At 37.7% G+C, this 15,266-nt stretch overlaps 1 protein-coding gene across 1 annotated transcript; it reads right to left on the bottom strand.

The window, feature by feature from the left end:
- Positions 1–4,225: 4,225 nt before the first annotated feature.
- On the bottom strand, positions 4,226–11,304 carry LOC130939601 (exocyst complex component EXO70B1-like). The gene is made up of 3 exons (XM_057867693.1): positions 11,214–11,304; positions 4,743–6,720; positions 4,226–4,310 (listed from the first exon to the last, which is right to left on the bottom strand). Exons 1-2 carry the CDS (start codon positions 11,302–11,304, stop codon positions 4,760–4,762), a joined length of 2,052 nt encoding a protein of 683 aa, XP_057723676.1. The 3' UTR covers positions 4,226–4,310; positions 4,743–4,759.
- Between the last annotated feature and the right edge of the window lie 3,962 nt (positions 11,305–15,266).

Consider the following 15,266-nt stretch of genomic DNA (forward strand, 5'->3'; position numbering starts at 1 on the left):
AAGGGTAGAGAAGGCATAAAATGCATCATTCTTATGAGCAAGAAAAAGTACCCAACCAAATCTAGAGTAATCATCAACCACCACAAGACCATAATATTTACCTCCCAAATTTTGAGTTCTAGTAGGACCAAAAAGATCAATATGTAACATCTCCAATGGCCTTTTGGTTGAGATTCCATCTTTTAATTTAAAAGAGGATTTTACTTGTTTGCCCAATTGGCAAGCATCACAAGTAAGATCCTTATCAAACTTGATGTTTGGAATTCCTCTAACCAAATTCTTTTTGACTAGTTTAGAAATTTGGTACATGCTAGCATGACCCAACTTTCTATGCCAAAGCCATTTTTCAGATTCAAGAGAGGCAAAGCATGTTACATTTTGTTCCTTTAAATCCTCAAGAGTTAATCCATACACATTATTGCATCTTTTAGCTTCAAATAGAACATCCCCAGTTTTCTCACAAACAACTAAGCAAACAAGCTTCTTAAAAATAACTTCAAAACCCAAATCACACAATTGACTAACACTAAGTAAGTTATGTTTCAAGCCATGTACAAGAAGGACATCATTTATACAAGATGAGAGATTTTTACCCACTTTTCCAACAGCCACTATTTTTCCTTTTGCATCATCACCGAAAGTGACAAGTCCTCCATCATATTCATCAAGCTTTATGAAGAAGGTTGTCTTTTCGGTCATATGCCTAGAGCAGCCGCTATCCATGTACCACATATTTTCTTTCTTCTTGGATGCTAGGCATACCTACAAAATAAGCTCAAGTGACCTTAGGTATCCAAATTTTCTTGGATCCTTTCACGTTAAACCATCTCTTATGTCCCAAATCATTGTAATCAAAAATAACTTTACAAACTTTATCACCAATCATTATTTCACCAATGAAACATTGAATAGGAAAGTGTCCACTTCGATTGCATAGCCTACAAAATCTTGGAGTTGCTGTTTTGTTAAAGTAAGTTGGGTCTTGATACTTTGTATTATTTGAAGATGAAGCAATATTTTCAAAATGTGATTTTTCAGATTTATAAAATCCCAACCCAGCTTTATCATAAAGAGGTTTTTGACTAGCCAAGATTTGATTCAAATTTTCAGAACTTTGGGTGAACTTGGCTAAGTCTTCCTTAAGTCTTTTAACCTCTTTGAGCAACTCTTCATTTTGCTTAAAACAATTCACATATGCAAGGATAGAATGGTCACTTTCACAGCTTCTAACTTGGGCTTTTAACTGCTTATTCTCTTCCACAAGATCACAAGCAGTTTCGGCCTCTCTTAGTTTTTCTTTGAGAAAATCATTTTCAGCTTTAATAATGAAATTTTGTTGTTCAAGATCTTGATTCTCAATTAGAAAACATCTTATTTTTTCAGAGAGGTGATCTATTATAAGATGAAGGTCTTCAGTGTCAGGGTTTTGAAAGAATACCTGATCTACCTCATTTGCCATGAGACAAGGCTGTGACTTAGTTTCAGATTCTTCATCATCATCATCTGAGTCATTTTCCAAATCTTCCCATGAAGCCATCAGTCCCTTCTTCTTTCCTTTTTTCGGCTTTTCCTCTTTCTTTAACTTGGGACAATCAGATTTAAAATGCCCCCATTTTCTTGCAATTGTAACAGATTACTTTGCTAAGATCTTTCTTCATCCTCCTTGAATTGCTGCCTTTGCCTTTGAGTTTTATCATTTTCCTGAATTTTTTTGCAAACAACACAAACTCATTTTCAGAAGAGTTATCACTGGATTCATCATCCAGAGGGTTAGTCACAGAAGAAAAGGCAATTCCTTTCCTTTTTGAATCTTTTTTCAAATAGGAGTTTTCAAAAGCAAGAAGATTTCCTCTCAAATCATCAAGTGTCATGGAATCTAAGCTACTACTCTCAGAAATAATTAAAGCTTTTGTTTCCCACTCTTTTGTAAGACATCTCAACACTCTTCTCACTAGCACAGATTCTGAATGTGAAATTCCCAGAACATCTAAGCCAACAATGATAGTGTTGAACCGTTCGAACAGTTCATCAATGGACTCTCCTTCCTTCATTGTAAACATTTCATATTCTCTGTTCAACATGTCTGTCTGAGTCTTCTTTACAATGGTGGTTCCTTCATGAGTGATTTGTAGCTTGTCCCAGATTTCCTTTGCCGTTGTACATCGTGATACCCGTCGGTACTCCTCAAAGCTGATAGCACAGTTGAGCAGGTTTACTGCCTTGGCATTTAACTCTACCTTCTTCCTATCTTCCTCGGTCCATCTTGCTTCTGGTTTGAGGGTGACCACTCCTTCAGCATTTGTGGTAGTTGGAAATTGAGGTCCTTCCAGGATAATCTTCCAAAGTCTGTAATCTACTGCTTGTACAAATATCTTCATCCTCTCCTTCCAATAGGTATAATATTTCCCATTGAAAAGAGGAGGTCTGTTGCTTGATTGTCTTTCGGTCAGATTATAGGACACCACATTTGTGCCACTGTTTTCCGCCATGAGGATCTTTACTCCAAGCTGCAAAGCTTGATCTCTTTGAGACCAAGCTCTGATACCAATTGATGGTTTCAGTGGCTAAGAGAAGGGGGGGTTGAATCTTAGCCCCTTTTTCGCTTGCTAACACTTGCTAGACTTAGAGGAAACTTTTCTGTTTTTAGCTCGTCCCTAGCCACGAGACATTTTCATTTTGTCTCGTCACTTGACATGAGACATTTTTTATTTTTCATCTGAACAGTAAAAACAGAATTGAAGTAGGAAGAGAGAGAAGATTACACCCAGATATATCATGGTTCAGCTGCTAAGTGCAGTGCAGCCTACATCCAGTCTCCATCACAACAATTATGGAATTTTACTATAATCATCCAGATTACAAATTGTAAAGTGCTAACCCAACTTACAAGGGGATTCCCACAGAATCATGAAACACAACATAGATGAACAAAGGAACTCTAAGACATCTATGGCTTTTTCTTTTAATTTTGCACTCTCTGCCTTTTTCCGCTCTATGGCTTTTTTCATACAAACATCACTGTTTGTCTTTTTCCATGAGACTCAAGACATGACAAAATTAAACAGAATACTTTGAAGGAGAAGAACATATGTTAGCTCAGGTAGCTCTGAGAACCCTGTGCCTTGCACTCTCACACTGTCTCCTTGCTCCAAACAGTGGCTGTTCTCTCTTTTTAAAGAAGAGGGAAGCCTCCACACTTGAAGCCAACACCCAAACCAACTTCTTCCTCCTTCAAGAAACAGAACCGGTTCGGCCACATAGAGAGAGAAGAGATAACCATGCAAAACCCAACATGCAATTACCTCTGGTTCTTTCTTGATCATCACTCTTCATCAATCCGAGCTCTCCATCCTTGGCTTACTCTCCAAGATGGATTTCTGGCCCCTGATGCTTCATGATGATGATGACTTCATCTGCTTCAATCTCTGCCTCAACCATCACTTCGCCACTCTAGCTACTTCCTGTGGTGGTTGAGCAGAATCAAAGACAAGCCATGCTTCAAGAATCTCCCTTGCTGGCCGAATCTTTATCTTCCTTTTTTGAGCATGAAGAGCTCGAGATTACCTCACCAAATCTAACCATATTTGGTGACAATCTCAGCCACTACATACTTTTGGTTTTCTTTTTCTTGCCATCATTAACTTGATGGCCTTAAAGCATGCAGCTTCTTCTTTTTCTTTTTGGTAGTTTAGTGTAGCTTCCATGGTTGCTGTGACATGACCGAAGAGAAGAGAGAAAGGGATGAGAGAGAAGAGAGAGGATGAAGAAAAACAATAAAGTGTGTTTGAATAAATTAATTAAAATGGGTTGCTTTTACTTCCCTTTGATTGAGTAGCGTGTAGCATTGATGATTACCATCATGTCAATCACACTTTCTCTCTCATAGTTCCCATGCATTTATTAACTCCACTTCAAAGAGATTTGAATTCCATCACATGGTATGAGTAGAGTCCGTTGGGAGTGTGCAGCATAATTAAAGAAATGGGTTTTATTTGTTAAAAGGATAAAGCAATATTGTGTGCCCCATCTCCTTTTGATTTCGGTCCAAGCAAGTTGGTCATTTACCAACAATAAATTTGGGCTTGCACATTTAAATTTGGCCCAACATTATAATGATCAATTCAGCCATACATCATTAAATATTTTTGAATCAATGCTGAATTGATTTAACCAATTGGGCTTAAGTAACAATTTCTAGCCCAAATATGATTTCAGCCAACATTATCACAATGTCTTAATACTAAGGCTGAATATTTTTGATACAATTAAGCTTGATATATTTTTTTTTTCTTTTCGGTCCAGTAACAATCCTGCATTACAAAATTATTAATTAAGATATGTTAAATAAAAATCAATTAATAATTTTGCAATTAAATATTTTAATAATGTTTGCTCATCACAAATATTAATTTGGAGTTTTCCAAACTCATCACATAGTTTGATTATTATATATAATCAGTAATAGTAAGCATTAGTGATCATAAAGCGTCAACTCTATGCTTTCTTAAAACTTATATGAAGAGAATTAATTTGAATTGCTTAGTGGTATAAAAGTAAGAACCCCAATGCCTTAATAAGTCAATTATTTTTCCAAAATCATTGTTCTCCAAATAGATGACGATTTTGTTCGCTAAATCACTTTCTATTTCTCGAAAGATTAGGTTCATTTGCAGATCGGTCACTACATTCATTGGATTGGAAAGATAAAAAACAGATAAGTCAGGAGCTTGCGTAGCCCTTACCTTTCTCTTTTGGCAACTTATTCATCGTCATCACGATTATCATCCGAACTATATCCACTTCCAGAAAATAGGTACACCGTGAAGCAATCTTCAATTTCCGATGTTGAATACTTGATGTACTCATCAGCATGATCCCCAAGAATCTCGCGGAACCTCTCAATGAAATTTCCATATTCTGGAACAAAGACCGTGCTCACCGATTTTCTCACTTTTCCCCTAACTGTATCATGAACTGACCATCTACGATGATGATAAAACATTTTGCCAAAGTGCTCGTTGAACAATTGGATCTTCTCTTTCATTGACTCTTCCGTCACGATCTCGCTATCCAACTTCAAGTAGCCAAACACCGTATCCCATGAGTTTCTTCGATATTTCTCGAGGTACCCATGGAATTTGACACTTTGTTCTTCGAGCCAACTATGCCCCAAAATGGTGTCCAATTGAGTATCATGGACTTTCCTTTCTATGTAACTAAAATTATTGATCAAGTAAACACAGCCCAGGGAAGCATTCTCGCTGTTTTCTGTGAAGGTTTCCAAATTGGCTTCCAGCAGATCGATCATCCAAGAAATGTGACTAGCAAGCAAAGTCATTCCCTCCTTTACAGGAACTATGGGGTAATCTTGGATGATTAATCCAAGGGTGTCTCTTTCTTTGAAGGCATCACTGAGGCGTTCCATTACCTGGACAGTACTGTCATGAATTATAACACTACAATAGACTACCTCTTTTCTTCCATCTGCGTGAGCCAAATCCTCCAACCCCATGAAAAAGTAATCCTTAATTGCTCTACACAGTCTTTCTTTAACTTTGATTGCTTCAGTCCAGAGTGCACCCCTGATTTCAGTATTAGAAAACAGTAACTCAAAAGATGGAATAATTAGATCACATTGTGCTCTCAACACTTGGAAAAGCTGGGGCAAATAGTCACGTTTCTGATATTTAAGTCCATTCTTTGCAACCTGATCCGCGAAGTTCAGTAAATCTCGTGCCCATTCCAAGCAAACCTGCATGAAACACTCACCCCAGATGTCAGACGTAGAGCCAAACACTCGATCGCAGAGTCTCCGTTCATTAGGAAATAGTATCCTTAATGTTATGTTGGAAACTTTAATCCACTTCTTCACCGTGTTCTTTTTATGCACATTCAACTGTAATTCCACCTGGCATATCTCCAAGAACCGTTTCCGGCTTCTGCTGTATTCATCCACCACCAAATTCCTCAAGTCATCGTCAAACTGGGTCGAATTCATCATCAAGCGATTCAGCTCATCAAGTACCTGTGACGAAATCCTATCCACTAGGAAGTTGGAGTCGTTCCCCAGTACCGCTGGAACCTCTTCACTTCTATCTGTAAGGTAATCTCCCAAGGGGCGCTTTAACTCCCATGCAAGTTCCCTATCCAACCCATTAAGCGTCCGTAGAGCACGCCTGAACCCGTCTAAGAGAACATCACTTCGAACTGGTGGAGGCGCTAAATGAGGAACAGTACCGGTATCGGTATTATTGGATTGTTGTGGATTCATTGCAGTGCCAGAGCCGATAGAAGAGGTATCATCAACAAAAGAAGTTTCGGTATCGGTATTACTGAATTGTCGTAGACTCATTGGAGTGCCGAAGTAGTCGATAGAAGAGGTATTCTCAACATAAGAAGTTTCGCTATAGGTTGGTGAAGCTGATGAATTCGTATGAGTGGGGATGCGTTTTTCTGATAGTTCATGTAGAAATGAAGAAAGAATAATGAGTAGATAACTGAAGCATGCTCCAGGGAAGATAGCCAACCACCAGTTTATCTTCATGAGTCCTATAAGTAGAAGTCCAACAAAAAAGTATACGATTTCCCCGAAAAATTCGACTTGAGTCTGTATTGCTAGACTTAAAGACGTCACAGCAAATGCAGCATAGGATACCAGGCGTAATACATCCGGTTCCTCCTCTTTTTCTTTATCAAGAAAGAAGGTGGCGACATAGGTGACTGTAATCGCGACCAATACCAAATGCGCTTTAACCCATGGTCTGTTCCCATTTGGCCATCTTCTTGCAAATATTATTATTTTATTATTATATTTATAATTATACTTATAACATGTTTAATTTATTATATATTTTTATATTATTCATGTATTATTATTATTTAATAAATAGTTTATGTTTAAAATATTATTTATTATTTATTTTAATTAACCTATAATTTTATTTCTATATTATGTTATCGTTGGCTTTTTAAGATATTGTTGAGACTTGTTATGTTATTGTTAGTTATTTAAAATTTGATGTTAAGACTTGTTATATGTAGTTAATTTTTTTAATTTACAAAACCGCAAATCCAATTCAATCCAAACCGCTTGAAATTGGATCGGATCGGATCGGATTTTTTAAAAAACATTATCCAATCCAAACCGCACCGCAAGTATAATTAGTGTTCGGATCGGATGAATTTTTGACTCAAAACCGATTCAAACCGCACCGCGAACACCCCTAATTCAGACCAAGTTTCGAAGAAGCACTGAAGCAGCAGCATGCATTACCATTACCATGGATTTATTTTTCATCCACTACCATCGTAAAATTAAAATGTTTTAGATAGCTAGGCATTTAATTACGTCGTTTTTTAACTATTATCCAAATAATTAATATAAAAAATAATTATTTATACAAAAAAAATGTTAGAAATAATTAAAATTTATTGATTTTATTCATTATTTAATTATTAATTTAATTTTTTTAATATATTTATTTAATTTAATAATCCAATAATATATTTTATTTAATAATTTTAAGCATTAATTACTAAAAGATAACCGACAATAAAAATTTTGATAATTCTCTAATATTACTTCCTAAATTAGATACGCCTATAAAATAATCTATCAATATTAAATTCTATTATCATTATTTTTTTTTTTTTCATTTGGAAGAATCTGCTGCTTTTTTACCTCGTATTAGCTGTACTTTTGCGACCCAAGAGAGAAATATTATTTCTTTCATTCTGTGTACCAACTACCACCTCGCTTAGTATTTTAATCGCGTTCTCATCAATTGATTGCCTAGAATTTGGAAAGGAAAAAAGTAGTGGGAAAAATACGGAAACATTAATCCTCAAGACCACTAACGAGATTTTTTGGTGGCAACCACTAACAAGAAAAATTAAAAGACCAAGACTAATTACACTAAAATGATTTAAAAAGACTAATTTAACTAAATTAAAAAAATATATGATTCCATCACTACTTTTATTCTCTCTTTTATGATGTCGTTGCTATTATTGATTTTTGGAAGAAGTCCAACGTGCTGAAACAAATTTTAAGTTTTGGAAGTTTCACTCTTCTATTAAAGGGGTGAACAACCAAAGATTGAAGCAAAGAGTAAGAGCAAACCGTTTGGATTCCCATAACTTACAGAACTATTACCATTCTTCTCATTCATGGTTCTTATTGAATATCTTATTTTCTTAGTTTAGTCTTTTTTTGTTTTCAATAGTAAAATGCATAACAGTAAAGATTGTATGAAAAAGTCATTGAGTGAAAAAAGACAAGAAAGTTAGACTTAAAGAAAAACTTATGTTTATTTCAGAAATCCTTTGTAAATTTTTCTATTTTGTTATCATGATCCTGAAAAAATTCCTTTGTAAGTTGAGTGAGCACTTTGCTGTTGAAAGTTAGGATGAGTTTCTAGTCAAATCTGGTTTGGGTTAAAAATTGGATTTGTCCCAAATAGTATTTAGTAGAATCCTAGAGAAAATTAGTGTTTTTAATCTTGTTCAAAGGTAGTGAAATTCTGTCATTGTTGTGATGGAAACTGGATGTAGGCTATATTGTAGTAAATAACTGAACTAGGATATATAACTGTGTCATCTCTCTTTCTTTTCTCTATTTCTGGTTCTGCATTTTAGGAGACAAAACAAAATTATTTCCTGAATATTCTATCTAACTATACTTCACGAACTATACCTTGCATGTTATTCTGTTTTGGCTCCTCCTTCAACGAGAGACAAAATCAAAGTGTCTCCTATTTTTCTACTCAAAGTGATTTAAAAGATTCTCAATTTGAAAACAAAATAAAAAGAGGACAAAATTCAACCTCTATTCTCTTAGTTACTGAGATTCATCATTAGTGATCACAAAATGTCAACTCTATGCTTCCTTAGAAATTATAACAGAATTAATTTGTTTATCTTAGTCGTATATAAGTAATTAAGAACTCCAATTTCTTATAAGGTCTAATATTTTTCCAAAATCATTTTTCTCTAAATAGATGACAATTTTGTTCACTAAATACGAGTACCATGTATGAAAACTTTAAACCACTTTCTGGGTGTAGGTTAATGATGAGCTCAGCAGAGAGAAGTTTGTTTGCCAAACTGATCCAGTAGCTAAGAGTTTGTTAGAGTTTGTTGTAAGCACTGAAAATAGAAAACTTGCCGTTAGAGTTGGTTGTAAAATCCGCTATTATGCTAGGTTGATTAGAGTCATTAGACAGTACATATAGGAAGCTTAGTGCATTATATACAGGGGAGTTCTCTGGTGACCGAGGTAGTAGTGGCCAAAGATGACCAAAGATTGACCCACAAATAAGAGGTTGACATGTGAAATGGTTGATTATAATGAGAATCATTTTAAAAATATGTTTTTGTGAATTACATTAAAATAAGGAGCCATAATTTTCACAAATTTTCAAAAAAAAATTTGTGGGCCTTCGACAATGTAGACAAAAACTGGGAAAAACTAAATTATAAGGAAAAAAATAAGAAAAATATAAATACCTGAAATTTTTCGACATTTTTCGGTATATTTATATTTTTTTTTTTTCTTATAATTTAGCTTTTCCCTTTTTTGTCTACATTGTCGAAGGCCCACAAAATTTTTTTTAAAAATTTGTGAAAATTATGGCTCCTTATTTTAATGTAATTCACAAAAACATATTTTTAAAATAATTCTCATTATAATCAACCATTCCACATGTCAACCTCTCATTTGTGGGTCAATCTTTGGTCAACCTTGGCCACTACTACCTTGGTCACCAGAGAACTTCCCACATACATATTGTGATTTGTCATTATTTAGAAAATGAGAAATCAGTTTTATTTCTCAACCATTTTATCTCTACGTTCTCTTTCTTAACACTGAAACTTCTATCTTCTTCCTGTAGAACTCAAAGTTTCTTCGAACATGATACACAAATAATATGACTAAATCCTCATTTTGGTCCCTGAAATTCACGCGATTACTTATTTTGGTCCTCGAAATTTAAAATTACCTATATTGGTCCTTCAGATTCAAGTTCGGGCACCAATGTAGTCCCTCGAATATTTTCAGCGATGATAAGGCAAACGAAGTGCTAAAATGACACCTCTCTACCACGCTAGATGCTGCAACGACTAGTTGACGTGACAAGAGTTGTATTTGTATCCAATTTAGTCCCTAAAACCCTAATTATCTTATTATTTATATGAGTTATAATGACAAAGTTTTAACAAAGGAGGACTAAGTTAGATACAAATACAACCCTTGCCACATCAACTAGCCATTACAGCATCCAACGTGATAAGAAGGGTGTCATCTCAGCACTCCATTTGTCTAATCCTCACCGGAAAGAGTCGAGGGACCATATTGGTGCCCAAACTTAAATCTGGAGGACCAGTATAGATAATTTTAAATTTCAAGGACTAAAATGAGTAATCGCGTGAATCTTAGGGACCAAAATAGGAATTTAGTCCAAATAATATATATTTTTTACTAAAAAAGCGTGCATCATGATCATCATTTTTTTCCATTTGCAAGAATTGGCTGCATTTTCACCTCGTATTAGCCGTACTTCTGCGACCAAGAGAGAAATGTATGTTATTTTACTAATTTCGTTGTGTACCAACTACCACCTGCTTAGTATTTTAAGGGATCTTTCGGCGTTCTCAATTGAATGCCTCCACATTCCTTTTGTTCCATTTCAACCGAATTTGGAAAGGAAAAAAAAGTAGTGGGAAAAGGAAGCCGTTGCCCATGAATTGTGTATGAAATGAAACAATGAAAGGGTTATCCCTCTGTTTCTTACCCAACCGCGTTTTGTTTGAAAATATGAAAGCTAATATAAAGGACTGTCTGAATTTCATTTTCACTGCATACAAGATACCTTTAAAAATAATATTATTGGTCTTCATTCTTTTTTACTTATCTCGTCCTCACAAAAAAAAAATACCTTTTGTATCGTACCCTATAAACTCAGAAGTAACGACTTATATTTTGGCCACGTCAAACAATTCAAAGTTGCAGATAAATAGGAACTTATCACGTAAACGATACTCCCCAAGAATCTCAGTTGAAGCCGAAATCCGCTCAACAAGTCCCTGAACTGTTCAAAGCCCTAAAAGCCTATAAAACGACAGCAACATGAGTAGTCTAAACACACAAGTCACACAGTAACAACTCGATCATACACGCATACACACAAGTTTTAAGAGAAATTTTTACTAACTTGAGCGTCGGAGTCCTTTTTGCAGGTACCACGCTCGGGTCTGTGTTCCAGGTGGATACTTCAAGTGACGAACAAAGTCATCTCTCGCCATCAACATCCAGAGTCTGACATATAGAGCGGAGAAGAATATCCTTGCCAGAACATTTGGCACCCACCGTGGGACATAGCCTCACTTTTTAAGTACTGACTTGACGAGTATCTACTTTTCTTGAACCTTTTTTCTTTTTTCTCTTCGCAGGAACACAACCGAATCATGACAGATCACTCGGCGACCCCGCAGCACAACCTTTCTAATGCCGAACTCTTGATAGCTAACGCAGCCTTGTTAGAAGAGAATCAACGTATGGCCGAATTATTGGCAGCAAGGCAAAATGACGGTGAGGAGGAGAAGGACAAAAAGAAGCCCGACAGCAATCCCCATGGAGACCACCAAGCAGAGTCAAATGCGAAAACAGGGAAAACACCTCTGTTTCGAGAGTTACTGGAAACTGAAGGTCGATCTCGGACGAGATCTTCTGGTGTGATTAGAGCTGTTGTGTCTGACTTGCTGGATCTTGAGGTGCTGCTGATCCTTGGTCACCGGAGGGTGGTGGTACCTGCAAGAGACTTCGATGCTTAAGTTAGCACGGGCTTTAGGCAGGTTATTTGTAGAACGGGAGTATGAGTTATACCTGGGTGCTCTAGTGTATTTATAGTAGTGTGGAGTGACCTTCCCTAAAATAAGTTAGTTATCTTATCTTATCTTTGAGTGAGGTCATCTATCTTTTGGCCAGCCGCCTTTAGAGGGGTCGTAATCCTCAGCTTTGGGCCTGCTTGGGCATCTATGGTGATTTGGTCGAGCTCTTTTAGCAAGAGGTCGGTGTCGACCAACCTTTACAGTAAGTCAGTTGTTTTGACGTCGTCCAACCTGGTCAGTTCAGCTCGGTCCAGGGTATGAACAGTGCCCCTACTTGAACTTCGATCTTCCCCTTGAGGTCGTGCTTTTTTAAACTTCGACCCCTTTTGAGGAAGTCGCGTTCAAGCATCCTGGTCTTGCTCCTTACTTGGGTGAATTCCACGTTTAAATGCTTTCCAAAATGCCAAAAGCGCTTTTGCTTTAAATGCCGCGTTACTCCCAAGGGTAACCATTTTTGGGTTTAAGCGTGCGCTTTTAAAAGCTCTTTATTAGGGCTTCTAATTTTCTTTTGCCGTTTCATTCCCTCTTTCCATTTGAATTTAGAGAAGTTTTTCTTTCTTCTGTAAAGAACACCCTCTTTTTGCCCCAAGATTTTTCTTCTTTCTTTGAAGTTTCGAAGCTTTCTTGGATCATTCGCGCTTTCACCACACATCCGTCGCTGCTCCTCGTCTTCCTTCGCAGGTTGGTGCTTTTGTTTCATACCCTTTCTCGTGTTACAGATTTTTATTATCGTCGCTCTTTGTGCTTGCATGATTCCTTTTTTGTGCAAAGTTTTGGTCTTGCTGACCTTTTTCCTGAAAAGGTCGAAGCTTTCTTTATGATTTACTGTACATCTAGGTATTTCGTCGAAGTTGTGATATTTCTCTTTTGCTGTGAAGAAATGTTGATGTCTGGGTTCCTTTTTTGCCTCTTTGTGTTTTCTTTTGTCTGAAAGGGTTAGGGCTATGGCTTTTGCACCATTTCTTTTTTTTGCATTCTGCTCTATTGCCTCCAAAGGGTGCCCCTGGGATTTTGGTGTTAACGTTGATAAACCCTGGGGAGCCCTTTGTTTGCCATACCTATTGCTTGTCGATTGCTTCTTCCTTTTTTGTTTCTGTCCGAGTTGTTTTGGTAATGACCCTTTTGATTTTCTTGCTGTAGGTGTAGTTGCTATATGTCTTCCCGTAAGAATATTGTCGAGATGTCCACCAAAGTCCCTGCTGGTATGGCCGATTGGTTAGATTTAATAGTCCTGATGTGTGTTACTGTTGCCGATCCAGAGTACTGTGAGAGGCTTAGGAGGTTCCATAGGGTGTGTAGTAATAGGGAAGACGAGAAGAATTATGAACTGTTGTCGCCCGATCCTGAGGAGAGGGTTAGTTTCCCTCCTTTAACTCGGGGAGAGCGTCATTTCTTCTATGCCCATGACTACTTCTTTAGCCAGCTAGGTATTTCCCTTCCTTTCACTGCCTTTGAAACTGAACTCTTGTGGACCTGTAATGTGGCCCCGTCACAGCTTCATCCGAACTCTTGGGCTTTCATGAAGATTTTTCAGTTATTGTGCCAAAAGCTGGGTGTCCGACCTACAATATCCCTTTTTCTTTACCTGTTTGTGTTGACAAAACCTAGGGTGGCTAAGAAGAAGGCTTCTTGGATTTCCTTCCGAGCTACCAAGGGAAGAAAGTGTTTTCGATGTTTGACGACTCTTTTCGGGACTTTAAAAACTACTATTTTAAAGTCTGATCTGTTGAGAATGCTCGCCCTTTCTTTTTGGATGAAAATGATGAACCTAATTTTCTTTTATGGTGGCGAAAAGAACCTGTAGCCCCTAAGTACCTTTGGGAAAGTTTAAATGAGGTAGAACAGACCTTTGTGGCTGTTTTAGAGGAGCATTGGGGGGAACCTCCTCCTCTGGATACGAAGAGATTTTTAGGAAATCCTTCCCTCCTTCATGCTGAGCTAGGTAGCATCTGACCTCTTTCTTTACATATAGTTTTCTTCTATTGTTTGTGAATTTTCTTTTTCCGACTGTGTAATTATTTTTCCAGCTTCTTTTCAGAGATGGTTAAATCTTCGGACTCTATGAAGTCTTTTCGGAAGGCCAAGAAGGCGGTGGCTGCCTAGAATCTGTCAAATAAGATGTTGGGGAGGGGTCTTCGGCACATCTACCTCCGAAGAAGCAGGCAGCTGAGTCTCAGGGTTCGAGGAAGATTATCCCGACCCCGAGAGTTCAGACAGTTCCGTTTGACCCGTCTCAGATGACCTCTGGTGCTGCCTCCTCTCCTACTTCTGTTGGTCTTCTTCCCAAAAAGCAAAAGACTGTTGGGACTTATAATCTAGATGACAAAGAGTTTGATGGTGTGGCTTTTGTCACAGAGTTGATTACTTCTTATGGTCAGGTTTCAACTGACGACGTGTCAATCCTCCACCATCTCGATTTCATATCGAGCAATAGTGTTTGGATGGCCAATCTCAGCGCGTCTTTGTCCCAAGTTATCAAGGAATCCCCTGTTCGTGCCACTAAAGCTTTTCTGGAGAATGCCAAGGCTAATTATAACAGGGTAAAGAGTCTGAAGGATGAGCTGGATGCCAGGGTTGTTAAATTGGAGATGGATGTGGACAGGGAGAAGACCCAAGCTACTGCTGCTGAGGCGTCTGCCAACCTGGCCAAGGAGATGGACTCGCACATATGGCGAGCTGTTAGAGACTAGGGAGAGGCTTCAATCTGCGCAGGATGACTACGTCAAGCTTCAAGGTCATATGGTGAGCAGTATGACCGAGATGTATGAAAATCTGAAGGCCCAAGTCCGGGTTCTTGCTCCCGATGTCGACCTCTCTCTTTTTAGTGTGGACAACTTGGTGGAGGATGGCAAGATTGTTCCTACCCCTGATGATGATGATGAGGGTCTTCCTCTTATGCCACCAGCCAAGGCTTCTGCAGCTTCAGCTTCTACAATTCCTTCTGCCGAGGTGGTCCCTCCCGAGCCTGACCTAGAAATCCTGACTGGCCCGAATGGGGTTGTTGGAGCCGTCCCTATCTCGACTATCCCTCCTTCTCCTCAGGGTGCCGCTACTGATGCGACTTCGGATCCTTTATGATTCCTTATTATATCTTTGTTTTGATTATGTATTTGGTATAGTCCAACCTGTGGACTTGTTGAACTTGTTAGTTTTTTTGTAAGTTTCTATGGATGACTCTTTGACACTTAGTTGCTTCCTAGTGCACGAAATGCAATCTAACTCTTTGGCAATTCACACAACTAACCAGCAAGTGCACTGGGTCGTCCAAGTAATACCTTACGTGAGTAAGGGTCGATCCCACGGAGATTATTGGTTTGAAGCAAGCTATATTTATTTTATTAATCTTGGTCAGGATGCCAATAAGGTTATTTGGATTT

This window comes from Arachis stenosperma, chromosome 7 (assembly GCF_014773155.1).
Source record: "Arachis stenosperma cultivar V10309 chromosome 7, arast.V10309.gnm1.PFL2, whole genome shotgun sequence".
NCBI classification, from domain to species: domain Eukaryota; kingdom Viridiplantae; phylum Streptophyta; class Magnoliopsida; order Fabales; family Fabaceae; genus Arachis; species Arachis stenosperma.

Coding starts and splice junctions, on each gene's coding strand:
- LOC130939601 (XM_057867693.1), bottom strand. CDS start 11,304: ATGGCGAGAGATGACTTTGTTCGTCACTTGAAGTATCCACCTGGAACA. Junction 6,721..11,213: donor AAAAGGACTCCGACGCTCAA/GTTAGTAAAAAT, acceptor TCGCGATTACAG/TCACCTATGTCGCCACCTTC.